General features: G+C 56.5%; 2 protein-coding genes across 2 annotated transcripts in view; one reads left to right on the top strand and one right to left on the bottom strand.

Annotated features, from left to right (window-relative positions):
* Positions 1–1,055, top strand: part of LOC119105378 (uncharacterized) — a 29,464-nt gene extending 28,409 nt beyond the window's left edge. The window contains exons 7-8 of the mRNA XM_037228844.1: positions 603–831; positions 958–1,055. Coding sequence (XP_037084739.1) covers positions 603–831; positions 958–1,055 — 327 coding nt within the window. The remainder of the gene's footprint in view (positions 1–602; positions 832–957) is intronic.
* An 8,593-nt stretch (positions 1,056–9,648) lies between these two features.
* On the bottom strand, positions 9,649–27,055 carry LOC119106303 (dnaJ homolog subfamily B member 6-like). Its single transcript, XM_037229919.1, has 6 exons — positions 27,025–27,055; positions 20,588–20,685; positions 18,001–18,110; positions 16,272–16,466; positions 13,596–13,992; positions 9,649–10,156 (listed from the first exon to the last, which is right to left on the bottom strand). The coding sequence occupies exons 4-6, from the start codon at positions 16,354–16,356 to the stop codon at positions 10,054–10,056; spliced, it is 585 nt and encodes a 194-aa protein (XP_037085814.1). The 5' UTR covers positions 16,357–16,466; positions 18,001–18,110; positions 20,588–20,685; positions 27,025–27,055; the 3' UTR covers positions 9,649–10,053.
* Between the last annotated feature and the right edge of the window lie 445 nt (positions 27,056–27,500).

The following is a 27,500-nucleotide window of genomic DNA, read 5'->3' as shown; positions in this document are numbered from 1 at the left end:
TGACAATCGAAGGCAATTGGTGCGCGCATTTGGAATATCTTGTTTTCCTTCGTAATGTTTTTGTGGATGCTACGTGAGAACGATGGTTTATTAATCTATAACAATTTTGTGATAATTTTTTCGTAGTTTTGCACGTCAGACGACATATTTGCCTGTTGTCAGGCCTATATTTTTGGAAGTATTTCATAATCATATCTTGTTGAGGCTGAGGAGAGGCCTCGCTGTCATGCTGAGTCGGCTGAACTGCGGGGGGGGGGGGGGAGGCGGTCTAGAATCCCTCCAAATGTGTGCAGTGCTGCACCCCCTTGGTCGTATCTGGCAAGTACTGACGTGAGCTGGCGTGGGTTGCCGTGGGCTGACGTGAACTGACGTGAGCTGACGTAAGCTGACGTGAGCTGACGTGAGCTGGCGTGAGCTGACGTGAGCTGACGTGAGCTGACGTGGACTGACGTGAGTGGGCGCAGTTGTGTCTGCTAGCGTGCGGTGTCTGCACCAGGCGCTGCTGTCACTCTGTCTCTGACGAGCTCACCACACGTCTCTGGCGTGTGGTGTCTGCATCAGCCGGTGCTGCCGTGTATGCTGACGTGTGGTGTCTGCACCAGCCACTGCTGCCGAGCTCGCTGGACCGCCGCTTCCTGCCCTACGGCCGACGCTGCTCCTCGCTCTCAGCATACGTGGTCACCGAGCCGCGCATGGCTCGCAACAACAGTGAGCCCGTGCCACCCCAGCGGTACGAGCCTGCCGCGCACCGCGCCAGCATGCAGGAGCTGCGCCCCCGGCCAGCGCCGGCCCCAGAATTGGCGCTGCCGCTGGACCACCTGGGACCGCCGCGTGACCTGCTGGGACCGCCGCGTGACCTGGTGGGGCCGGCGCGAGCGGCGGCGCTGCGCGGCCGGCCGCAGCCTGCGGCAACGGCGCAGAGCGCGGAGGCGACGCTGCGACAGGACCCGTCCCCAGAGGATCCGGCGCCGGGTCGTAGGCAGATGTCGGAGCACGGCCCCAGGTCAGGACGCGGCTGTCTGTGTCGGGAGAAGACGCGGGACTCGCAGGTGTGACGCGCCGGCCGTCGGCGGCGACGCTGCGCCGGACCGAGGCCGCCGGCGCTTGGGACACCCTCGGCCGTGTCACCTGGGACACCTTCGGCCGCGGCGCCTGGGACACCCTTGGCCGCGGCGCCTGGGACACCCTCGGCCGCGGCGCCTGGGACACCCTTGGCCGCGGCGCCTGGACACCCTCGGCCGCGGCACCTGGGACACCCTCGGCTGCGGCGCCTAGGACACCCTCGGCCGCGGCGCCTGGGACACCCTCGGCCGCGGCACCTGGGACACCCTCGGCCGCGGCGCCTGGGACACCCTCGGCCGCGGCGCCTGGACACCCTCGGCCGCGGCACCTGGGACACCCTCGGCCGCGGCACCTGGGACACCCTCGGCCGCGCGCCGGCGGGCGGGAGACCGCTCTGCAGCGCCCGCCGGTCCCGCGGCCAGCGGCGCAGGTCGCCCTGTGACGCCCCCGCCGGCCAGTGTGTGGAACGTCGGCGTGCTTGTCATCACCGTCGGGCACGAGAGTGCCCCAGTCTGGCAGGACACCGCCCCTAGCGCCAGTGACGGGGAGGCGGCGCGGTGATTCGGTGCGCCAACATATCAGCGCCACATGCGGACTATGCCGCCTGGTGCGCATTAAACGCGGCGCAACGCACGAGGCGGATAGTGAGTGTCGATAGCGCGGTGTTGGGTCAGCCGTCAGATCAATACGGTGCTAGGTGCTGGCGCAGCACACCGTCCTCGGCTGGTAGCCGGGAGATCATGACACGGTGCTGCGTGCTGGCGTAGCCCACCGTCCTCGGCTGGTAGCCATCAGATCATGATACGGTGCTGCGTGCTGGCGCAGCCCACCGTCCTCGGCTGGCAGCCGGCAGATCATGGTACGGTGCTGGGTGCTGGCGCAGTCCCCGGTCCTCAGCCTGTCAGCCGACAGGTCATGATACGGTGCTGGGTGTTGGCGCAGCCACCGTCCTCGGCTGGCAGCCGTCGGCCGCGCGCCGCTGTAAGCGAAATGGATTATTGAACTGTTTAGGAGGTCTTGTGCGCTTGACTTTCACATCGGTGCCTCTTTCCTCACTCGCCGCTTCATGCTGAATCCACGCAATGTCCCGTTTGCCTGGGGTAAGCTGCATGCTGTAACCGTGAGAAGCTTCAACGCACCCGTCCGCGCGTCCGCATAAGCTCCTCTTATCCCTGTGCGGGGTAAGTCCCGGCAGCAGAGGGATCTCAGATGCATGTAGTCTTGCACCACGACTCTCCATCACCCCGCGTCCCATAGCCCTGAAATGGTTATTGCGGGCCGCTAGGGCTCTAACCCAAATCAAACCAAATGGCTTTCACACACGGCATTTAGCCGGGCGGTGAATCACGCGCCCGTTGGTAGGCTTGTGTGCGGTGCCTGTCAGACGAGAGGTCAGGGGTCAGCGTCAGGTCAGTTTACAGTGACGGAAGGCTGCCGCAGTGACACCGGAATCCAGCAGTGCCCGCCCATATTCACCGTTATAGCTGAATGGAAAATGGGAAAAACGGGGCGGTCATCAGCGGCGACAGGTCCTCCAGGTCATCAGCATCAACAGGTCATCCAGGTCATCAGCGTCGACAGGACATCCAGGTCATCAGCGTCGACAGGTCATCCAGGTCATCAGCGTCGACAGGTCATCCAGGTCATCAGCGTCGACATCAGTGTTAATGTGGAACCTCAAATTGCCAGATGTTTCCGTGGTTCTATTCAGAGTGTAAAAGATGTGTTAAGATCATCACTATTCTGGTTCTTGTTCCTGACTTTAGGATATGCCTAATCCCGTCCACCAGCCATTCGCACAGACACGGAATATTGGCAGCCCCTATTGGCTTGCCCGTGACCTGTAAGTGCCGGCTCCGTTTAACGTGTGACACTCAAGAGCTGACCCAGGCCCATTGTCAACGCGCAGTTGTCCTGTTTCCCTGAACCTGTCGCGCATGTTTCATTTTTTTCGCCCATATAAACATCACCAGCTCCAGACTCAGCCATGTTTCATTGCATCTCAATAAATACAACGCAGTGCAGTCATTTCGTTCTTGACGTGCGAAACAGAGATCTGTTACGCAGTATATTAGCCGGCACTGATCATTGCGTAGTAGTTCAGGTTATATCCAATTTGGCGGTTATCTGCACGATTACGTAACTTTTAATTGCTGGCCATTCTGTTACGCGGGGCTTCGCGCTTGGCCTTCATCCTCGTTACAGGTCTTCACGAGCTCGTATTCTCTTTGTCCAATTCACCCGCTATCCGTAGGGCCGTAGCCAGCTCTCCCGCCACGCGGGTCTTGTTCATTCGTACCCACCATTTACCCATAATTTTACGTCTTCCGATGCTCATTGATGAAAGGGCTTGAGAACAACTTCCAACAAGACTGCTGCCTTCTCTCAATTACTTTGCTTTTACAAAATCAAGTAAATGCACGCAACTGCACAGCGTTTCGGTATTGTTATCTTATTCAGATGATATATTTTTTCCAAGATTCTTTCTTTACGCTATACTTGTTCAGAGAAGGCAAGGTTTCAACATATTCCACACGGATGCGCGTCAAGCTGATATGCTTCACCCATGGCTGTGTGTCACTTGTCGGCCCGTTCTAACGCGGCAGAAAACAGTGCAAAAGAGGGGCCACACTGCAGGTGGTTGGTGCTTGTTAGGGCGACAACTTGGTTCTTGGAATGATAATGTGCTGCTCGCTCTAGAAAAAGTGCAATTAGAATATCTGCTAGGTAGGTTCAACCCCCTCAACCACGCATGTGGTTCCAAATAGCGTGCACCCTCGGCCCCGGGCTTAGTCATTGTCCCAGACTTATCCCCGTCCTACCAGACCCGACCAGACGCACACCCTGCCCCGGCTGCTGCTCCGGTCCCAGACCACGTCCCGGTTCTGGTCAGACCCGAATCAGATCCCGGGACCGGACCCGGTTCTGATCTTAGACTCGCCCCGATAGCGGCCCAAAACCCTGTCCCGGGCCCAGACCTAGTCCAGACCCAGTTTAGACCCAGTCCAGACCCAGTCCAGACCCAGTCCAAACCCGGTTCAGACCCAGTCCAGACCTAATCCAAACCCGGCCCAGACCTAGTCCAGATCCAGTCCAGACCCAATCCAGACCCAGTCCAGATCCAGCCCAGACCCAATCCAGACCCAGTCCAGACCCAGTCCAGACCCAGTCCAGACCAGCCCAGACCCAGTCCAGAGCCGGTCACCGCTTGCCGCGACGAAACCTTGACCGCGGTCGGCGCGGGCCAGCGCCGTGGCCGGCCGGCGGCTCCATGCTCGCCGCGGCCGCCGCCCCAGCCGGACGGAGTCCAGAGGCCGCTGATTGTATCCCGCCAAACGGACGCCAGCCGCCCGCCCGCCCGCCGGCCACGTCACTGGCCGCCGCCGCTGAGGCCACGTGCGGGAACAGACGGCGGCAGCGGGGCGAGGAGTCTGCAGCGAATGCTCCATGTTGTACCCGCGGCGTTACATCAAAAGCAGCGGTGTAAAAATCGCGTTCGCGACCATCCCCCTGCCCCGCACTTAATCTAGAATCAGTTCACCCTGAATACCGACGGGGACGGTTATGCCGGCACGCGTCTTAGGTTAAAATACTGAAGAGCATCACCATAAAACACTACCACCATGTTCATAGAGCATTACCACCAATGGACCATTCCATGGCAGAAATATGCTGCAATGTGATTTGTCAATTTGTGCTTGACTTCCGCAAGGTTTTCGTATGCATGTCGGAGGAGATCGGCTTTGTGAACACTGTGAGGTAAACGTGTGGCTGCAATGATGGTGGAGGCCGTGCATACTTTATGCAGCTGACCCCACAACCTAGTACCTCTAGCTGATGTCGGCGCGGTATTTTCAAGGGAAGAGCTTGCACGAACGGCGAACAATGAACAAGCTCACAGTCCATCTTGTGTCGGACGGGCAGGCGCACCAGCGGAGCCTGTGTATAGGGCACCCAAATGTCGCATTCCCCAGCCATACGACATCCTTCAGTAGAAACACACAAGCCCCATTTGCGAAAATGTCACGGTGGATTAGTCGGTAATGACCTCGCTTGACAACGCTCGAGGCGACCTCTCTGCGGATCTGAGTGCGGGGCTCATCCCGGCTCCAGCCGACTCCCGGCCGAGCAAGCCACGGACTGGCAGCCAGTCAAGCTGGCTCAGACCTCAGCACCGGCGGTTGCCATGGCAACGCATCCGGCAGCCGCGGTCCGGTCCAGATTCGGCATCCGGCAGCCACGGTCCGGTCCGGTTCCGGCATCCGGCAGCCGCGGTCCCGTCCAGGTCCCGCATCCGGCAGCCGCGGTCCCGTCCGGATTCCACATCCGGCAGCCACGGTCCGGTCCAGATTCGGCATCCGGCAGCCGCGGTCCCGTCCGGACTCCACATCCGGCAGCCACGGTCCGGTCCAGGTCCCGCATCCGGCAGCCACGGTCCGGTCCAGATCCGGCATCCGGCAGCCACGGTCCGGTCCAGATTCCACATCCGGCAGCCACGGTCCGGTCCGGATTCCACATCCGGCAGCCACGGTCCGGTCCGGATTCCACATCCGGCAGCCACGGTCCGGTCCGGACTTCCACATCCGGCAGCCGCGGTCCGGTCCGGATCCGACCGGAGCCCCAGGGCACGACCCGAGCGGGATTGCGGGCTGTGAGTGAGTCGGCTCCGGCTACTAATGATGCGCCTGATAATTAGTGGACGACCCCCAGCGGGCTCGAAAAGGTCAGCAATAGGCTGCCGGGTCCCCGGACACGAGACACGTGGACGCAGCGTCGGGGACAGAGCTCCTGGTTTCAGCGGTCACCGAGCGGTTCCGAATCCTCGGAGAGGTAACATAAGTTGGGGAGGGCTCTGTTCGTGCACTTAGCATCGGGAGATTAATAAAATGGCCATCTCTGCGGAGCCGACATTGGACTGAGAGTCTCGGCGGTTCGGCGTCCGCGATGCTGGATCACAGGATTTCATATCTCTGCAGTGATCAGCTACGACCCTTGCGATTCGTTTAAGATGAGCACACAACTGTCGATAGGAAATGAGCCGTGGAAAGGAGCCGTGGCTCAGACGACCAGAGGAGGAGCAATGCATGCCACGATTATCTACCAGTCTTCTGAAACGGGAGCTGGCCCCAGGCCAGCTGCCGCCTTCCTGTTTGTCCGAACCTGCTGCTGCTGCTGACCTGACAGCAACCTGCTGACCTGACCTCGGATGAACGCCTCATTGGCCTGATCTAAAACCAACAAACAACTAACCTGACTTCTGAAGATTGGCTAACAGGCCTAGCCTAACCCCAGCCGTCCGTAACCTAATCGCACCTCGGCCATGAACCTGACCATAGTTTTGCTCGAAGTAAACGTCGTCACAACTTCACAAACTGAGATAGTAGCAGTGGCACACCCCAAGCGATCCTAGGACACACTCTCCTCCCCATCTTCCTGTAGCGCCGGGGGATTTGGGCGCACTTCTCTCGATTAATACATCCTTGCTACCGGAAGCAAACTTGGATACGTCACGAGGACTAGGGAGAACGGCACTCTCAAGATCGGGTGAGGGAGATATAAGTGAAGCGGTCGGGACAGCTCCAGATAGAAGGCAACCCAAGGCATGGAAATCCAGATGGAAGGCATCCCAAGACCACGAGGAGTAGTAACCAGACCAAGGCCACGCGGACCCCAAGCCTAGGAAGAGCTGTGTCCCAAGCTCAGACAGAGATGTGCTGAGCCTAGCTAGATTGGAGCCTCCCCACCCTAGAGTGGCACCCCTAGAGTCTTGATAAATAAGCTCCCGAACCTGTGGTAAAGGAACCCACCCAAATATACAGGCAGGCTAAGTACGGGTGCCCCCCAAGTCCTAGTGGAGCCGCCCGCAGGTGCCGGGAGAGGGCACACTCAGGCTGCACAGACCCGCCCGGTCCTAGTGGAGCCGCCCGCAGGTGCCGGGAGAGGGCACACTCAGCCTGCATAGACCCGCCCGGTCCTAGTGGAGCCGCCCGCAGGGTGGGAGGGCTCCTGCTGGTAAAAAGTTCTTTGATACTTTAAGGCCCCTCCCCCCCTCCAGAAAGGTCGGATATGAATCAGCTATTAATCAGGGACACGGCTTTCTTTGTTTTGTTGTTATGTTTACCTTTCTACAAATGCAGCAGAAGCCAGAAGCCACCGTGAGATCAATTCCGTTTTTCAGTCAAATTCTGTGTCAGGATGACAAACATCGGATTTTGAAGAAGGCTTGTTGTCTGGTGTATTACGCGACTCTCTGCCCTCCCCCCGGTCAGCAAAAGCAAATTAAAACTTTGAATAACGCACTTACAAAGATTTCCCCCATTCCTCCTACGAAAAAAAAAACGCTGCTTAAACGCCGCGATGGCAGAAACCAGAACAGAGCATCGTTGAGTTGCAGAATTGGGGTCACTTTGTCTTTATTTAGCGCCACTGAATGCGACACCATACGCCCCTTTACATAGAAAACATCCCTGGGACAACCCAGCCAAAAGCCTTCAAGAACGCGCTGTGTTTCCAGGCACACTCGGACGTGCTTCAGTTCCTATGACGTCCCACATGTGGTGCCTCCCCCTCCCTGCCGCCCAGCTACGTTAAGGACTGGTCCATCGACGTGTCGAGGTTCCGACCGTTGATGCGTCGTTCGAAGAGCGGACATCGGACGTGACGTGCCATTAAGGGGGGGGGGCTACGGTGGGGCGGGGCGGGGACGGGGGAGGCTATCGGCTAATTGTCGTTGCGGCTGGCGGAGCAGTACGCAGGTCTGTGTATAGATCGACTGGGTATGGCGTCGATAATCAATGTCTCGGCCGTCTCTGGGAGGACTGTGCGCGCGGTCGTCACCGACGGCGCGCGCCGCGCCACGGCGAGCCGCGTTCGCACGAGATCTGGCCGTGCCATCGACGTGTCGCGCGGCTGACAGCGGCACGGACCGCGCAGGCGTAAGCAGTACACGGCGACAGGGCGCTGGTACGCATGAGCCATTGCGCGCTCGCATGCGCCTCCGTGTACCTGGACACACGGCGCGTACGTACGGATCGGCGATGCACAGGCGTGGGGTCGTGCTTTGTTGACATGTGCGTCGATACGCATGTGACAGGAGTGGCGTCAGGCATATCAACTTACATGGAACAGTGATGTCTCGTCAACTCTCTCCGTCTTTTGCGTCAGTGACGATAACAGCCACCTTTCACCTCGGCAACAATCAATGGCGGTTCAGCGACGGCGGTACACACACCCACGGATGGAGGACGGTGCGAAGTAAACTGGCATAGGTGTAAGGATTACTACCTTTCATCGGCAAAAGGGCGACGTGCTGCTTATTTCTACAGAAGTGATGCGCACTGCCACACCTGCTACATCGCATTTTCCACCCAAGGCACCTCCACACCTAGGAATTAGTATCAAGGGCGGTCCAGGGACAGAGGCGATCATCCCAGATAGCTGTACCGTGTCGATTGTACTTCAAGGAATCTTTTTGGGATTCCCTGAAAATGTTGAGAACATTGCTCTCAAATTTCAACATCCTGTCCGATGGTGACTCAGGGACCGTGACGATAATCTCAACATGCGGTCCAATGGTGACTCAGGGACAGTGACGACAATCTCAGATCCTAACATCCTGTCCGATGGTGACTCAGGGACCGTGACGACAATCTCAACACGCGGTCCGCTGGTGTCTCAGGGACAGTGACGACAATCTCAACATGCGGTCCGATGGTGACTCAGGGACAGTGACGATAATCTCAAATCTTAACATCCTGTCCGATGGTGACTCAGGGACCGTGACAATCTCAACACGCGGTCTGATGGTGACTCAGGGACAGTGACGACAATCTCAGATCTCAACATCCGGTCCGATAGAGGCTCAGGGACAGTAACAGCGATCTAAGACCTCGGTACCCATGTGCGCTGGTACTTCAGGGAGGTACTTCAGGGACGGAGACAGTGAACTCTGACCTTAGCATCGACGCCCGATGGTGGTAACAGTGACGGTAGTCCTGGTCGTGACCATCAGCGCCCGACTGGGGTACCTTGAAGCGGCAGCGAGGAGCCATCGATCCCCGTAATCGCCCCGACTAGTTACTTCCATCCATCATTCGCTGCTTCGCTTTACTCGAATGTGCGCCAACATATCATTTCTTCAATGCTTAGCTCGACTCCTGGGGCGTGCTGGGTGCGTCATGTTTCCGAAGTGAGTAAGATCGGGGATGCATTCGTGAGAAGTTGGGCACCTGTGCCAGACACACAGCCAGACAGCGATCATGTGGCGGGTACAGAGCGTTTGTTGGGCACCTGTTCTCGACACACAGCCAGACGGCGATCATGCGCCGGGTACACAATGTTTGTTGGACACCTGTGCCCGACACACAGCCACAAAGATCATGTGGCGGGCAGAGTGGTTCCGTTCTATGCCAACGGCATGGACGGTTGACGTAACAGCGTGACATGCGGCGTTGAAGTTTCGTTCGCAGTGTCACTGAGGACAACGGCGTCCTTGATTCAGACGAGCCAGTTGCCCGTTTCACCATCCAGTTCGGCACAGCGACCGGATGCTCCGCACTGCCATCACCGCCTTCCGACACAAAAACCGGCCCGGCGCGGACGAATCGAGGATTATGTATTATTTCCGAACACAGTGTTTGTGAACAAGGTCAAAGTAAACTGTTCTATGTGTTACACAGACCCTCCAGGAATGGTCGCCGGCTGCGGCCGCGCGGCGCCGCGCGACGATATCGAACACAAACGGGCGCGCGCTACTGGCGCCCCTCCACGACACGCTGAAAGCTCGGGCATGCCACGTGACGAGACCGGGCCGGCACCATCGATGGCGTACCGTGACCTCATTACGGCTGGCCACGTGCGCCGTCACTGAGGTCCTGGTCGGGTGGGCCGGGGGCGCGGGGGGTGGGGCGCAGCCCGCGGTCCCGGCTCCTACCGCGGCCGAGCGGGCCGGGGGCGCGGGGAGGGCTGGGGCGCCGCCCGCGGTCCCGGCTCCTATCGTGAGTACGCTAGCTGCTGCGGCACCCCGTTTATGGTGTGTTGCTTGAGGACGTCGTTCTCGTACGTGTCCACCGTCTCCCGTCCGTTCTCGTATACCCTGCGGGCAGAGGGGACGACAGTGAGAGGAAGGGGGGGGAGGGGGGGGGGGGGGGGAAGGGAGGCATGACCGGAAAACACGCACGTCAAGACACGCACGCCGAAGCACACGCTCGCATTGCTGCAGTGCATCGGCGTAGCACTGACGCGCCAGCCTAACGATTACGACTGGCGTACCGATCGGGATGTTCTGAGGAGACGGCTCATGTTCCCACGCGGGCCGGTTACCCGGGGAAGAGCGGAGATGTCGCAGCGAGTTATACGCGCCGCTGGAAATGATGTCCGCACCGGTATCCTGGGGAATTCATTTCACCGAGCAGGCTTCATCCATTATTGCTCACGAGGGAGACACGACCCAATCAACTTCTTGAGCTGGGAGCAACTTTCGAGGTCGATGCAAGGCAGACGGCTTTCACAATGCCGATCTGTGTCATTAACTTCGACACAAGCCAACTCGCAGGATGGTCGCGGTAGCCATCTTGCACGGCACGAAGGCTTTCGGCAGCTTATCCACTTCCATATACCACGAAGAGCTGAAAACGTGACGAGCTTGCACTTGATCGCCAAACAAAAACGACTAATCCCTCGGCAAGGATGCCAATGATTGGGGCTTTACGTCTCACAGACTGCCAGGGCCATTTCGAGATGGATACCTTTGTTAGGTAGCGTGTGGGATGCACCCAAGACCCACTAGTCCAGAGCCGAGCACCTAACCACTATACCCCCCGCGCTCGGCAAGGATCGAGTCAACCACGCTCCTCTGCGTTTGCGACTTTTCTGCCAACAAAAATTATATGGCGTGGTGAGATTTTCAGTAATGGGAGGGGGGAGGGGGGATGGGAGATCCGCCAAAGACGCAAGCCAGATGACTGCATGGAGGCGAAATAAGATGCGATCTGTGCCCCCAATCCCCATCCCCCGCACCCTCCCACAACTCATCGGGAAAGCCACTACACTGAGTTAAAGTTAGTATAAAACTTGGTAACTGGCAGAAGACTCGTCAAGTACACGCACTTCTGCATGTGGAATCTGCAGGCATCCCACTTCATTCCATGCAGGCACACTAAGTGCACGAACTACGAGCATTTGTAGCACTTTGCAACCTCGTAAAGCAAAAGCTGTCCTACCACGTGACGGAGCCGATTACTGTCCGAACGCTCCCCATGTGCATCAAATAATGTCAACGCCTTTGCAATATTTCTTACGAGAAACCTTTTCACTTCTAGATGACTGGTCGACACAGAAGGGTCCCGGAGTAGCCACATTGCCTTTAAAGACACCTAGGAATACGCATATGGTCACTTGTTAAAGGAAAGGTGCTGCCTTTAGCGACCATCACAAAAACAAGAATGTGCGATAAATGCAAGTTTCCAGTCACCGCTACACGTCATGGCACGGCATGATGCATTATGAACTGCGATGTGTGGTAAACATCTGGGTCGTCCAAATCATACAGCAAGCATACGGTACAACAACCATGCAACACCATTATAATTTGATTAAATTTCAGAAAAACTTCCCCAAAGCTGTATAAGCGGCAACATTCGTGATCAAATACGACGGCAACCACAAGTCTACTTGCTGCGAGTAAATAGGTTTGAAATGATCAATGACTTCGGTGCAGGCGGGGCAACCAGGCTTTAGCGCTGCTCACAGCCAGCGGAGTGCCTCGTATGGACTGAAGCCTAAGCCGCCAGCGGAGTGCCTCTTATGGACTGAAGCCTAAGCCGCCAGCGTCGCGCTGGATTGATACGTCTTGAATAATGCATTAATATCGAAATCGCAGCTAACTTGGATCTGGCTATGTAAAATCTGACGAACGATCACGAGCACGAACTTGCTTTCAAGGAAATGCTCCATGCTTGAAGATATTGAAGCGACCATCACATATGGTGAAACAAGTCCTCTTATAACTATCTTATAACTCTTATACTTTTAAATGGGAAAGACTGGCCCAGACAGCACAGTGCTCTGTTTAGTAAATATGCTTCTCAATGCGTTATGGTTTGCTTACGTCATCGCACCTTGAACGACATTGATTGAGAGCCAATCGATGGCCGTCATATCGGCAAATCGCGCTCAAGAACGCTAGATATGCATGCCTCAACAATTCTATGTTTTGGCCTTGATCGCCGCATGGCCTGCGGAATGGCAAGATTTGAATGACGTTATCATGATCTCACGAATGCCAAGGTGACTTTGAAATACTCTCCCCGATACACCTTAACCCATTTTTTGCAGGCATGCAGCTCAGCAACTACAGGGACTTAGGCATTCAGAAGGGCGAGATAGTGAACAGTACCGAAAGGTCTTCAAGATGGCTATTTCAGTTCAAAACCCCCATATAAATGTGGAACACTCCTTTGCAACGAGCCAAATATTTCAGGAATCCAACAAAACCTTCATAATAAAATAAAATGAAAACCACGAACACATACGCAATGCCGCATCGTTTCGTGTGCTCGATTTTCTTGCTACCATCTCCAATCAAAATGCAAGAACACGCTGTTTCAAAACCCAAAACACTCCAGCTCATCGCATGCTTCTTTCAGACCTTTGACGCTCGACGCTGCATTCCACTTGGGCGCGGCCGCGAGGCGGGCGAGCCGTTACCCATCGGCTTATTTGTGTCCAGTGAGACCCCCCCCCCCCCCAATCCCGCCGCTGCCGCCGCCAGCCCCGGCAATGACACGACCGCTAGTCCACACGACGGCACCATTTCGGCACAAATGCGGCAATGCATTTCGGCGCCCGTGAGTGTTTGCAGGCCGTTTGAGGCGGCTAGCAGCCATTTGAGCGCGGCAGACTCGGCTCGGTCCACGCGCCGCTGGCGTCGGCGACGCCGCTTCGTCATGACCACTGGTCCTCCCCTTGCCTTGACGTTGTGTTGTGTCAGAGTGGGGTCGCGGGGAGGAGTGACCATGGGAATATGGATCAACGGATCATCACGGTAAATATTTGACAAGCAGTGAAAGACAGGACACATGCGTCACTCAGGCATTAGAATCAATGAAACCAAACGGCATGGTAATTTAAACGTCAATCAACAACGATCAGATCGTTCTTATTTCATTTATCGCGATAATTGGTAGAACGTCGCATTGCATTCCATTCGTTTGCTCTCATATGTAGCAAATGCAACCACACCGCTCGAAAAAGAGAACGTTCCGGCACTGAACTATTTCCGCCCTGCCATGTGGAATTAATGAGCGACTAAGCGTGTAGCCCTGGGCGGGGGGGGGGTCTCATCGAGTACTCGCAGGCAGCGGCGTCTCCGCTGTTGCGCCTCACCCGCCTATCTGCAGAGTCTCGTCCGGCGGAAGCAAGCAATTAATCGCGACCGAAACTGGCCGACATTCCGACGTCGTCCAACGGCTTGAGCCCCCACCCTCCACGCCGCGTCCAGCACAGCAAAGCACGCTGGCGACCCGCTCACTCACCGCCGCGTGGTGATCTTCTTGCCGTTGACGAACTTGGTGCTGGTGGACGTGCGTTTGACTCCGGCGCCGGGCGAGCCCAGACTGCTGAAGCTCGTCGACGACACGAAGCCGTGCTGCGCCAGGCCACCGTGGTGCGCCAGGCCGTGGTGCGCCAGCGCGCCGTGCGCCAGGCCGGCGTGGCCGCCGCGACCGTCCATCACGGCGTCGATGGCGGCGAAGGAGGACATCATGCTGCCCAGGCCTGTGAAGCCGAGCGGCGAGAAGAAGAGCGGCGACGCCAGCAGCTGGTGGGCGGGCGCCGGCGCCGCCGGATGGTGCCGGCTGCGGCTGCGGCTGTGGCGGCTCCGGTGCGGCCCCACGCCGCCCAGCGGCTCCATCGTGCCTGACGAGAAGAAGTCTACGTGCGCGTTGGTCAGAGGCGGAGAAGCGAGGCACGGCTCGGTCGAGCGGCGAAAAAAGGCGCGAGCAGCAGGGTCGCGCAGGGATAGCGCGGCCAGCGCGGACAGCCACACACGGACACAAGACGGACACGCGCCACAGGCGGCACACAAACACGCGAGCGGTCCGCTCTCCGCTAGGAGCGACGGCGGCAATTACTGTAATGCACGCCAATGGCCATTGCAAGGTTGCTGGCGTCAGGTCGATGAGCGTACTCCTCGCGGGCGCGCGCGGTCCTTCCGCCAGCTTCGAATCGATTACAATTACGGGACCGGGGAGTGTCGGGGCATCGAAGCCAACAGCCAATATTGCAGTCGCTGTTTAATTCAGGCGGCCGCGGTGGCGCAGGTGGGCAGGGCCGGCTGATTGCCACCGCCGCTGTGGTCAGGGAGACGGAGGCTGTGCGGGAGGGTGGGGGAGGGAAGGGGAGGGGGCAGAGGAGCTGCAGGACGGCCGGGGATGGGACAGGGACTGGGAGAGGGTCTGGTTGGGGATTCGGTGATCAGGGAAGGGTCTTGTTACGGGTTCGGGGACTGAGAGATGCTAGATCGGGGACGGAGCAGGGACCGGGGAAAGGCCTAATTATGAGTTCGGGGACAGTTGGGGGCGGGGCAGAGATCGGGGAGGGTCTAGTAAGGGGGTTTGGAGACTGACCAGCGATGGCGTAAGAGCCGGGGCAGAGTCTAGTTGGGGTTTCGGAGACTGAGAAATGCTCGACCTGAGACGGGGTCGGTCGAGGACCGCTGGGGTGCGGGGGGGGGGGATGCCAGACAGATGCCATCAATGGGGGCAGCGAGCGTTCGTCGGAGCAGCACGAAACCCAGAACGGAACGAGTGACTGGCTGGGCGGAAAACCCGGAGACCAAGCGAACGTCTAGTAGTGGATTGAACAGCTACAGCTAGCTGATGGGTCATCTGGCTCCAGACGTCTGACTCACAGCCATGGACCCCACGGCCGTCTGGAAGGTAATCCGTCTACGCCGCAGTGAGCGACGGTCGGCGCGGAAGCAGGGCCGGCCCGGTCGGCCGACGGCCTACCACGGCCGGTGCTGATCGATTGCGTAATCCCGCCCGATCCCCGCCGGGATCAGCGGCGCGTCACCCGCCCGGTATTAAGCCAAAGCCCCCCCCCCCCTCCCCCCTCCTTAAGCGTCTCCTCGGGCCACGTAGCTTTCCGGCGCTTTCAAGACGGGCACGCCCAAATCGACATTAGGCCCCGACGTGCCGGCAATTAGAAAATGGGCCGGCCGCGGCGCCAGGTCGGCTCTTTGTGTAATGACCTGACGGACGCAGCGTCTCGGGTGAGTCACGCAGCGGCCTGAGTCGTACGCCGGGCCCGTCGCGACGCTGGTAAGGCAGGTGGCGGCGCGCCAGGTGTCGCGCCGGCAATCTGGCCCGTCCCTTTGTCGTGCCGGTCCCCAGGCTACGCGCTCGCTCGCTCTCGCCGCGATAGCGTCGGAGCCTCCGGCGATTGTTGGCGTATCTCTCAGAAGGCTGGCAGAGGCATTGTGATTACGGGGAACCCCGGGGTGCTGAGGCCAGTGACCTGGCAGGGAAGGAGTCGGTGAGTGGGAGGAGGGGGGCGTCAGACCAAGGCTTGAGGAGCCGGGTGAGATCCAGAGTTGCCTCGCAAGACCGCGCATTCCCTCGCGGAGCCGAGCGCGAGATCACAGCAACTCTTCCAATTTGCGATGGCTGAACAGCGGCAATTCAGGTGGTCCAACAATCGCCAGAACACGAACACGCGCGCACACGCGACCTCATACACAAAGCAAACGATCCACGCGACAGGCAGCCATAAATGTGATGTGATGCAAGCTTAGGGGCCAAGCCTTCCGGCCGTACGCTCCTAATAAGCTAGGCTGGGGAAGCCGGGCGAGTGCAGCGCTTTCAACTTGATACCTTAAGCATGTCGACTGAGACGTATGTTAAGCAGGGCGACACAAGCACGCAGACAGGCTTGAGTTCCACCCGTCCGACTAGCACACTTCGTTAGCGTTACTTTTTAACGGCGGCCATTTTCGGAGCGTGCACACTCCTCGAGCGCCACAAGCGGGGCCGGCGCCCGGCTGGGTAGCAGCGTGTGGCGGGCGCAGCGGTGGCCACGCCGAACTTCACTCCAAATTAGCATAATCGTAAACTTGTCCGCTGATTAGAATGCTCGCCCCAGCGGCTCTGCCCGCCCACCTCCCCGTGCGGTCCCCAGCCACGGCCAAGCGTTCACGGCGGGACGCTCACCATCAAAGAAGTCGGCGAACGGGTCGCCGCCGAAGAACTCGCGGAACACGTCCTCAGGGTCGCGGAAGCTGAAGCCGCCGAACATGAAGCCCAGGTCGGGCTCGGGGAAGCCATGCGGTGCATGGTGGTGGCTGGACGTGGCGCCGTTCTTCAGGCCCTCCTTGCCGAAGCGGTCGTAGACCTTCCGCTTTTTCTCTGCGAGCGGGAGCGGCGCCGTTACGGTGAGCGCGTGCGGAGGCTGTGGGGACACATATCTAAATAACGCTGGAGAGGCGGCTGCGCCTGTCAGACGACTCAATGGTCCACCCCGGTAATTATATTGCTAGGTTTTCACTCGGCACCGTTGGTTGGATTGGGCATTGGTGGTGACCGGAGCCTGGGATAATCAGCTATCTGGGTGGCTGCCTTCAGCCTCGCAGTCACCCCAGCCTCGGCTGGTCGTCAGCTCGGTTGAATGACGTTTAGCAGAGCGTCGACGGCGATCGCTGCAGGTACCAAGGCAATTACTAGGACAGTCCATCAAGCACGCCAAGGCTCCCCATCCAGGGTCACCGGGGTGTGCCAAACAAACCGCCCCCACAAACACCCGCTGCACGCTTGTTGCTATGTTAAGCAGACGGCCAGATGGTGTTACTCCGACAGAAATCAAACGAATGATCATTTTGGACACTCGAAAGTCCGTGGAACTAACCTTCTAGCGCTCTTTATGACCTCAATTCGCCTGCAGTTTATTAGTGTTACCAGAGCTTCACCACATAGCAGCGTTCTATCAGTGAAATGCTACCGATCCAACCAATATACGTTTAGGTGTATGTTCACTGATGCATTGAAAGCATGGTGTCACCTCCAATGTATCACAGCCGGCATGATTCACAGTCACCAAACGCTGGCCCGGAGCGGATGCGAGCGCGCACTTTGTTAGGGGCGCATGGCTAATTCACACCACCGCCTGAAAGCCTAGACATGCAAACGAGGGTCCCGTCAGCACGAGCCACACGCCACCTGCCGGGTTATTGGACACTTCAGCGACAGGATATATATAAGACGACAGCAGTGGCACCGGACACGCGTCCGGGTGTGCGTGATCAGCGTCATGCCCCACGTGCCTCCTCAGTGCACACACGCGCCACACGCCCGAGGGGAAGGGGGAGGGAAGGGCACACAGTCGGCCCACGTGCGAGCCGGGCGCGGCGGGCGCTCGTTTACGGCGGGGTTAGACGGGGAGCACACGGCACGCCCTGTACCGAAAAGCCGGGCGAGGGGCCAGCTGTGGAGGCCACGGGGGCGGGAGGGCCGTCGGGCCGGCTCAGCCGCCGCCCGCAGCTGCCCGTCGTGCAGGCGGCGCCGGGCCTCTGGGCGCGGCGGAACGAGCGCAGGTCAGTGCGGCATCGCACAACGGCCACGGCCGTCTACGTCACATCCACGTCCAAACCACGGCCAGCCACGTCGGCCTCCGTTCTTCTCAGTATCAGCACATACGCCAGCTCTTAACGCCAGCATAAACAGCACGGTGTGCGTCCTCTTTCCAAACGCTAACATCGACGCTCGGTCGCAACGTCCCCAGCGTTTCCTCAGATCCTCAGTCACAATCACTCTGCTGACATTCAGCAGCGCTCGGTTACCCGACCTCCCTAGCTTTCTCAGCAGCTCTATTTGTCAAGTTATTCGTGTTCCAATCTCAGTCGTATTTCGAGGGCCCGGGAAGACAGCCGCTGCGGGCCACACTCACCGTCCGACAGCACCTCGTACGCCTCTGAGATCTCCTTGAACCGGATAGTGGCGGCCTCTTTGTTGTTCAGGTTCTTGTCGGGGTGCCACTGCAGCGCCAACTTGCGGTATCTTGCGCCAACAGTAGACCGTGACCGTTCACGCATTGGGGGGGGGGGGGGCTAATTACACGCATACAGCCCACGACAGGAACATAGGACAGGTGGTTCGGTACATACATAACAAGAATGATGCGGAAGCCCGACAGTTGGGGAGGCCGGTAGGCGTCAGTTGCTTTAGGCAACACGATTCGCGTGCTTGCCATGGCCACTGCCCGTACTGTACGTTCGAGAACTAACCACCAGATGTCAGGTAAACCAACGGGAAGTCCTGATGTTGGGGGCGTGTTAGCCAAATCTCGTTACCACACATCATTCATAAGTACACTGCTGAGAATTGCTTTCGCAACACCTCATAAAGGTGATTTTCGTGTTGAGTTAACACCAGCCACCGGTGAAAAAGGTCAAGAACCAGCGCCCGACTCGCCGTCGGCTGGTGGTTGTACGCGACGCGTCACAGGCAGAGCGACAGGCAATGTTTTTCGAGGTCCAGAACGTGCGAACTACTTGGCCAGTAAATTACCACTTTTTTTTGTTGATTTTTGCCACTAAGTAATGCCTGGGACGCAGGAGCGACAGAGAGAACAGCCACCCCAACTCAATCTTCACGGGTGCCACCCCAACTCAATCTTTCACGGGTGTCGATTTGTATTTTTTGTGAGGGTTCCGGCCCCCCAATGTTTAGTTGGCCCCCAATGTTGGTTTTGCTCCCTCCATGCTTTGAGAGGAATACCTACAAAAAACGTGGGTTAAGGATGATCATAATACAAAGAATATCTTCTTGATTTTTTCTGCCCAGTGGCGTCTAGTACCACTCTCATAACAAAAAAGTCATAGTTGCTGAATAAACGATGCAATAAACTTACATACCATAACATACACGCCCGCAAACGCCAGCGTCATAAGTGCACGCAGTAGTCTGTGAGGTTAAAGTGAAAAGCTTTGGAATATGGGAATGACCTAAGTCCTTCATGACTAACCCCGGCCGCGTCCCACACAACGAAAATGCGTGCCGCCCTCCCCTGACCGCCACAGAAGAGCGCCATCGGCGCCCTGAGGTGCCTCTAAATGGGCGCCTTCACGTGCCGATCAGAAGGGATGCGTACGTCCAGTGCCTGTTCCCTGGTCCCAACCCTGCATGACTTACTATACTGCTTTAATTAATGACTGTTAAATTTTACAAAGATTAAAAACATATATTGCGTTTAATCAAATAAAATGGGCTATATCCAGCAAGCAAATGGGGGGTTGGTTGTCCGGCTTTCGCTTTGGCCCCCCCCCCCCCGCCCCAGTAATTTACAAAATTGACACCTCTGCCATCTTCTGAAAACAATACGACATGAGTACTGCGGTGTTGTACCAGACAGACCAAACATCGCATTTGGGCCGCCATCTCCTCCGACGAGTGTCCACAGCCATTGACTGAAGGATGGAAACAATATTGTTCAGCACAATCGAAGTCCCGCCTTGCCTAAAAGGATAACACCTTTCATAAAAATCATTGGGCTTTACGTCTCACCGATAGCCAGGACCATTTCGAGACGAATGCCTTTATGAGGCATCATGTGAGATGCAGTGGTGCAGCCTTAAAGAAAATATTTCATTTTTGAAGATATTGAAGCAAGCAGCAGACAGAATGAAACAAGCACACTTATAATATTGATGTACTTTTAAGAAGAAAGACTGCTGCAGACAACACGATGTCTCTGTTTAGTAAATATGCTCCTCAACCCGTCAATGTTTGATCACATCATCGTTCCTTGCACAACATTGATCGAGAGCCACTTGACAGTCATGATATCTGGGAACCGTGCTCACGAACGGCCAGATATAAGCGACTCGACCATCACACTATTTGCCTGATCGCCGCATGGCTTGCGGAATAGCACGATTTGAATGGCGTTATCATGATGCCATAAATGTCAAGATAAACTTGAAATGCTCTCTCACAAGACTCTCCCCCATCTTTGCGGCCTTTCAACTCAGGAAGCGCAGGGTTTCAGGCCTCAAAAAGGGCACGGCCGTGACCTGCATCAGAACGTCTTCAATATGGCTATTTCAGTTCAAAACACCATACGAATATGGATCACTCCCTTTAAAGGCTGCACAGAAGACCGACAGTGCTAAACCTGAGCACCCAACCATAAAACCATTGACATCATTCAGAATGTCGCAAAAAAATTCCGCAAGCCATCTCGTGTTGCACACCCATAGCTGGGTAGCCATCAAATCCAGGCCGATGCGGCACCGGCCACACCAGCTTTTCCTGGCATTAACATGTTGTCATCTCCCATCTTCTCAATGACGTGCACACCGAGAGAAATGCATTTGACAGGAAAATTGACGAAATCTGTCCGCCACGTAGATTTTACCGCCTGCACTATCTCACCAACCATGCCTCCCTGGTTCTGCCACCCTTGCTGCACCCAAACGAGGCATACCTGGTCACTTCCCACGGCGCGACTGCAAGGTCGCAAGCCAGCTACTCACGCCTTTTTATGTGCTCTGCCGAAGCGTTCCGGGGCACCTCCAGGATGCGGTAGTAGTCGACCATAGCGAGGCCTTTGATACCGTGCTGAGCGTCGGATCTGCAGCGGGCAGGCGAGACGGGTGTTAGAGCATGCTCCTTTGCACGCTGCGGCTTGCCATGAGGTTGGGGGGGGGGGGGGGGGGGCGTTAGGGCTTCACGGCGCACACTCAGTTGCTGGGATATATGGCGTCGCCTGCATCCCACCCTGGCAGGAACGGCGGGTATCGCGGGGAATCGAACTCCGTACCTCTGGTTTCCCAGACGCGCAGTGGTTAACGCAAACGCGTTAAACCACTGCACGTCTGGGGAAACTGGGCAAGTGTTGGAGACAAGGTCACGCTGGACATGGCACCTCCTGTGGCCACATTCGAGAAAGGGCAAGTTGCCCGCAGTTGAGGCCAGAGAACCTGCGCTGTTGTTCACGTGGGGTTGACAAGGGGCTAATGGGTATCAGAGAACCGAACCAGTCGTGGGTGATGGACACGTACTAGCTGCAGCAGTCTATCAGCAGTTCCTTTAAAGTTGAACGGAAAAATGCCAACAATTCGGCAATTTTTCACTCGTAGACATGGGCGTAGTTTTACTAAATGAGTTGGGGGGGGGGGGGGGGAACTGAACAGTGAAAAATGACCCAGCTACCCCCAATAATATGCTAACAAACAGGTTCCTCCTCGGATTTTTCCCTCCGTCTTCCCGAAATTGGGGGGAACTGAAGTTTCGGCATTTAGACACCCTGATTGCAAATCCTGCAGCCAAATACTTTGAGCCTCGGCGAACTTCCGCGCGCGATAGAGGTCCAAGCTTCGTCGGCGGCGACACAGCTTGGCCCGCCAGAACGCTCCGGTGAATCGGCGGCTGGTGGTTGGAGCCTTTCAAACATCTGTGCTGTAACCGACTTTCTCTTGTCGTGCACGCTCACAGTTGCACGCAGTCGCGTGTGTTTGTTGCCGACGGTTTTTATAAGAGGCTCGAAGGTTGCATTTGAGGCGGCAGAGCCGTGGTGATTGCATGCCATAAAACTTGAGGTTCAAACGGAATTATATCATGATGATAAGAGAGCAATTCAATGCTCTCCAAAATCAGGAGAACGATTAACTTTCTCGTTCCAGTTCCACTAGCCAAATGGGGAGGCTTTTCGCTCACCCTGACGGTAGTGCCCCCTCCCTCCCCCCCCCCCCAGGCCGTGATACATCTTGTGGCCGAAGGTCACATCATATTTCAGCAGCTTAGAATGGCCGAATTCCTTTTAAAAATGTGGAAATAAATAACCTAGGAACATCAAAATAGGATTCTGGGCCTCATTAGGCCCTAGATTTAAAAACAGGACCCATTAAGCGACAAATCGCAACCCCTTGGCTAGAAGGGGCCCTCGTTACTTGATCTGGCCCGCGGCTGGGCGAAATCTTGGCTGCGCCATTGGGCTCTTCGCCGCTGACTGGCCTGCCCCAGGCGCCCCTGGTGAATGATCAGCCTATGGATTTCCGCAGGTTTAATTCAACACAGCGTATTGCGTATTTCCCTGTAGCTAAAATAGCATGAAGGAAGGAAAAGAAATCAGACGACTCAATTATCAATCATGTGTCATCCGCTTTCCTTCATACCAATGTCGCTACAGAGCGAGCAACCAAGGTATTTTTGAAAAAGAAACACTCGTGAGACATTCCGTAGATGTCCGTGAACACGGCGCCGAAGGCGATGCAATAAAACTGTCGTAAACCACGACAACAATGGCCCGAGAGAAAGAAGCCAACTGACACCAGAGCGGGCGAGCGTATCACAAAGGGTTTCAGTCCAACTCAAGCACCCCCAAGCCCGGAGGCAACATGAGCACGGTTGCTGGCATTGTCAGGCCTTCCTTGACATTTGGGACACAAAAAATAACGATGGGTCTGGCGTTTCCGCGACTCGCAATATCTCTGATCTACCCCATTAGCTTGAAGCAGTGGACTCGGTCCACAACATCGGCAGAGAGTAAAACGGAGGGAGGGTGTGGGAGGGGCTGAAACCAATCCGATATCTCAGGGACAACACTGTGTCCATCCCACCACCTGCCGCGGCAGACAATGAACTGGGACCGTTCGATCAGTTTAGGAACAGCTGCTACACTGGAAACGCTTCAACATCAGCGGTGGTGTAACAAACGCTGTAGCAGTTTGATGGTGTGCTGACACGCCCCTCCCCCCTCATTAGATGGCAGGCAGGCCGCGGACTGTAAGCACGCCGTCAGCCGAGGGTCGGCCGCTGGATTGGAACCAACGAGTTGGATTGGACTGGAACCAACGAGCTGGACTGGACTGAAACCCAACGAGCTGGACTGGACTGGAACCAACGAGCTGGACTGGACTGGAACCAACGAGCTGGACTAGGCTGGAACCAACGAGCTGGACTGGACTGGGACCAACGAGCTGGACTGGACTGGAACCAACGAGCTGGACTGGACTGGAACCAACGAGCTGGACTGGACTGGAACCAACGAACTGGACTGGACTGGAACCAACGAGCTGGACTGGACTGGAACCAATGAGCTCATGCTTGTCTGAGCCCGGAACGGGTCCTAACTAACTCTGGAACCAACTGCGTTTAGACGATGGCCGAGTGGAAAGCATTCCTTTGGAAATACTTGCGAGCTATGTCGGGGGCTGAATCCAGCGTGTTTGCTGCTGTCATTGACAAGGCGATCCAATCAGGAATCGTAGCTAAAAACAAGTGTTCCTTTTCTGACAGTCATATATGGTACATCAACGGCACCCTGCCAACACAGGAATCATACGTCTGCGGCGGGTGTGCACGTCGCGTTTAATGAACGATAACATATTTGCAACGCACGCCGAGAAAATTGCTCGGCCCGCGTGAGTCTGCTGAGAGGAAGACTAGGTGTTGGAGAACGCAGAGGGCGCGCTGACTGACCAAACTCGGGAGATCCGCTGTGGTTGCAGCACGCCCTCGCGCACTGCACACGTGACGTGGTGGCCAGAGCTGCGTCACAAGAACTCAAAACGGGGCTACATCACAAGAATGATGGCAAATGTCGGGTAATTAACGCCTTTCAAGGAATAAGCACCACAACAGCAGACACTGATAACGGATGCGACCCGCTCTGAAGAACACGTGTACACACCAGACTACGCGATTTGTCCAGCCTTAAATAATCGGTTTCCTCTCTGGACAGGGGCTCTCTCCTGCACCGATATAAGTGCCTACGTTCGACCTACAGCAGTGAACTCAGACGATCCAGTGCAAACAAGACAGTGGTAAGATGCAGTACCAAACAGCGCGCTTGCTGCGGTCAGCTAAAGCTTCTCCACATAACTTGACTACATGCCAGGTGTCCAGGATACGTTTACCGCGGAAAGGCAAAAAACATCAGCGATCAGCATATTCATGCTGACAAACGCAATGCCACCGTAGCCACGGGCGTCGTAAAATGCCACAAAAAGATTAAAGGTCTCATATCAGATGATGACTATCACCTACTAAACAAGGACCTTGCTGGAAAATTGAGAAGAAATTTCGACTACCCCAAGAGATGCAACACACGGCCAAACATTGGCCCCGCGGATGCAAAAATACCTTATCCTACAAACACAACAGCTCGTGTCATCTACGGTTCCAAAATATGTGAGACCAATATGCCGTTAAGGGTCATGGTCCGACGTGTTGGTTTCCATGCAAGAAGAATGACCTTTTAATAACGGAAAAATGACCCCTATCTTATGAAAACCAAGCTTCAACACCAACCATTCATCACCGTTTGCCACGAACACCCGGTAGTGGAATGTGTATAAAAACTGACGTCATCACCAGTTTTGATGCATTTTGTTGTTTATTGGTGTTCCAGGGCGCGTCGACTACAATGGCCATTTCGCGCCTAATATCATCACTAGCTTTGACGTGACAAACATTTTCACGGAGGTATCTGTCAGAAAGGTCGCATCAGAGGCCGCATCTACCAGAAGTTTGTGAAAATCTCTTGGATTACGACCCTTTACACAGACGCACTTCACTCGAGATCGTAAACCCAGCTTAAGACGTCGAGTGCTGCCAAACCAATAGTTGTGCTACACCGCCGCACCCGCCGCCGCACCTCCTGGTATACTACACCGCCGCACCGCCGCCACACCTCCTGGTGTACTACACCGCCGCACCGCCGCCGCACCGCCTGGTATATCTGAGGTCGATAACTCAGGTCAAGAACTCTGACGCCATAATGCTGAAAAAACCAGGAGCTGAAGATCTTTTTCCTGTATGTCGAGAAAAAACGCACTTCCGTGAGCAAGGCTTCTATCAAACGCCTCACGAGGCTCTGCGTCGACACTATATATTTACCTCAGGAAGGCCTCTTCTACAGACAGAGCGGAGCGAGCTCTCGCAAGGCAGACGTCTATTCAGTGGCATATGGACGCAACTGCTGGTGCGTCGTAGGGACAGGACGAACCCCGTCGTCGAAATCAGGGGCACCACTCGTGAGCAGCCACCAAGGGCACCGCTCCTGAGCAGCAATCGAGGGGCACCGCTCGCGAGCAACAATCAGGGGCACCGCTTCTGAGCAGCAAACAATGGCATCGCTCCTGAACAGCAATCAGGGGCACCGCTCCTGAGCAGCAATCGAGGGCACCACTCCTAAGCAGCAATCAGGGAAGGCCGGCGGTTGTTCAACGCGATTCGGCTGGTCCCAACGACGTGCTCTTGAATGCCAATGAAACAAGTGGAGGTGTTTTCCTGCAACCAAGACTTTGGGGAGCGAAAGCTGCTGGAAGGGCAAGCCATCACCCGGTACACACGGTTTGATGATGGAGACAATGGAGGCAAAATGGAGGCAAAAACATGCTTCTGAAGCTATGTCACTTAATAGGAAGAAATATTGCCGGATGAGGAGAGGGGGTGGGAAGGGTCTGTGCGTGAATGTGTGTGTGGTGGGGGGGGGGGGGGGAGGGAGGAGGGTGATTATTAAGGGTGAAAACCGTATGTTCGCCATCTCAAAAAAGTCTCTAGCTATCATGGAGAGGAAACACGTTCTAGGGATTTAAGATACTGATCTTTTTAAACCGTACACAACTAAACCAATTGATGAATGATTTACACGCAGACGCGAGAGCTGGCGATGCCCAACGTGAAACAAAACTCTTTTTCACCTAGGTGTACACGTAAATAAGCCCCAAAATATACATCTAGCTAAAAAGTTATTGGATGCACAAATGGAATCAAGGATTAAGTGACCGACGCATGCTGGAATGATACACTACACCATCTGGGAGGCAGTCGCTGCACTGGAACCACTCCATCACCCGGTGACAGATGGCTGAAACCATTTCAACGGTTAGGGTATAGACTGGTCTGGCACCAACGTATCTCCTAAGATACAAACACCGGACTGGCAATTCTATCACTTGATGAAGAGGCAATGACAGTCCTTCCATGATGTGTGTGGGAGGGGGCTAATATCCATTTCTGGTTATTCCTTTTGCGTCGACGCCCATAGGGCCAATCCTAAAGCTTCAGGAGTATTGGGGAGGGGGGCGCAACCACTACTCAGCCACCCCACCGCTAGTTCCCGCGCCCCTGGCTGAGGAACAAACACCAGATTACGACGTTGCGGCACAGACGCTGGACCGCGACGCGATCTGTATGCTGCATCCTTGTGAACCGATGTTGGACTGGTCTGCACGGGGATATGTACACTGAACTAAAACACTGAGGATTGACACTGGATTGGACCGCGCTACAAATGATCCCCTATTGGACTGGGCCAACGAGGCCGGACACTAGACTGTCACGCTGCAAGACCGACACCGGACTGAGATGTGATACCGAGTGGCGGACACCGGACTGATATGTGATGCCGAGTGGCGGACACCGGACTGAGATGTGATACCAAGTGACGGACACCGGACTGAAGATGTGATACCAATTGGCGGACACCGGACAGATGTGCTACCGAGTGGCGGGCACCGGACTGAGATGTGATGCCGAGTGGCGGACACCGGACTGAGATGTGATACCGAGTGGCGGGCACCGGACTGGGACACGGCGGAAGTTACGAATTTGGGACACAGAGAGGCAGGCGCTGGGCTGCAATACTGATGAGACAGGCACTGAACTGAAATACTGAGTGCAAACGGCGGTCCGCGAATGCGACGCGGCAAATTCTGGGCTAATGTATGAGGGGAGTCAATGGGCCGTGACTCTGATGGATCGACACTGGACTGGGGGTATCAAGTGACAAAACACCGAGCTGAGATCTCGAGTGACTGACACGGCACTGGGACGATGAGTGACGGCCACCGGACTGAGCCACTGACGTGCAGACCCCGGCCCGTCACCGCCACCACTCCTGACCCCGCCACACTCCACACCAAAACCTCGGCGAGCGTCCCGTCCTCCAGCAGCGTCACTGTACCGTCACGCGCCGCCGCCCGGCCGGCCGCCGCGCTCGGGTCACCGGCGACGCTCGCCGCGGACGCCGGCGCGGCCGCGGTCGCGCGTCAGCTGACTGCGATCGATGCTCGCCCGGCGCCGCCCGGCCCTCGCGCCGAGGCCGCCGGTACGCGCCCAGTGCAGCGCGCCGCTCCGGCCCGCAGAGCGCGGCAGGGGCACGCAGCCCAGGCCGCCCACGCCCAGCGGAAGCGGGGCGGCCGGAACGGCGAGGTCATCAGGTGGCGCTATCCCCTCTTGGCGTGGTCGTTTCCGTCAAGCGAAGACTGTGGACTTGTATGATTCGTTTCGCCGCGTTACGTTTGTTTTGATTGCTGCGTTTACAAATCGATAAGACCAATCGGTTCACGCGGGCACGACCAGATCAGTTAACATCAGCTTGTCGCAGCACGTGATACGTCACCTGCATCCTGCCTATGACCTTGAATGGCAGTTGTACTG

The sequence above is a fragment of the Pollicipes pollicipes genome, unplaced genomic scaffold (genome assembly GCF_011947565.3).
Source record: "Pollicipes pollicipes isolate AB1234 unplaced genomic scaffold, Ppol_2.1 Scaffold_6138;HRSCAF=7277_pilon_pilon_pilon, whole genome shotgun sequence".
Classification (NCBI taxonomy): domain Eukaryota; kingdom Metazoa; phylum Arthropoda; class Thecostraca; order Pollicipedomorpha; family Pollicipedidae; genus Pollicipes; species Pollicipes pollicipes.
This window is presented reverse-complemented; position numbering and strand designations above follow the sequence as displayed.

Coding starts and splice junctions, on each gene's coding strand:
- LOC119106303 (XM_037229919.1), bottom strand. CDS start 16,356: ATGTTCGGCGGCTTCAGCTTCCGCGACCCTGAGGACGTGTTCCGCGAG. Junction 13,993..16,271: donor GTTCGCCGACTTCTTTGATG/GTGAGCGTCCCG, acceptor ACGCGCACGTAG/ACTTCTTCTCGTCAGGCACG. Junction 10,157..13,595: donor AAGAAGATCACCACGCGGCG/GTGAGTGAGCGG, acceptor CTCTGCCCGCAG/GGTATACGAGAACGGACGGG.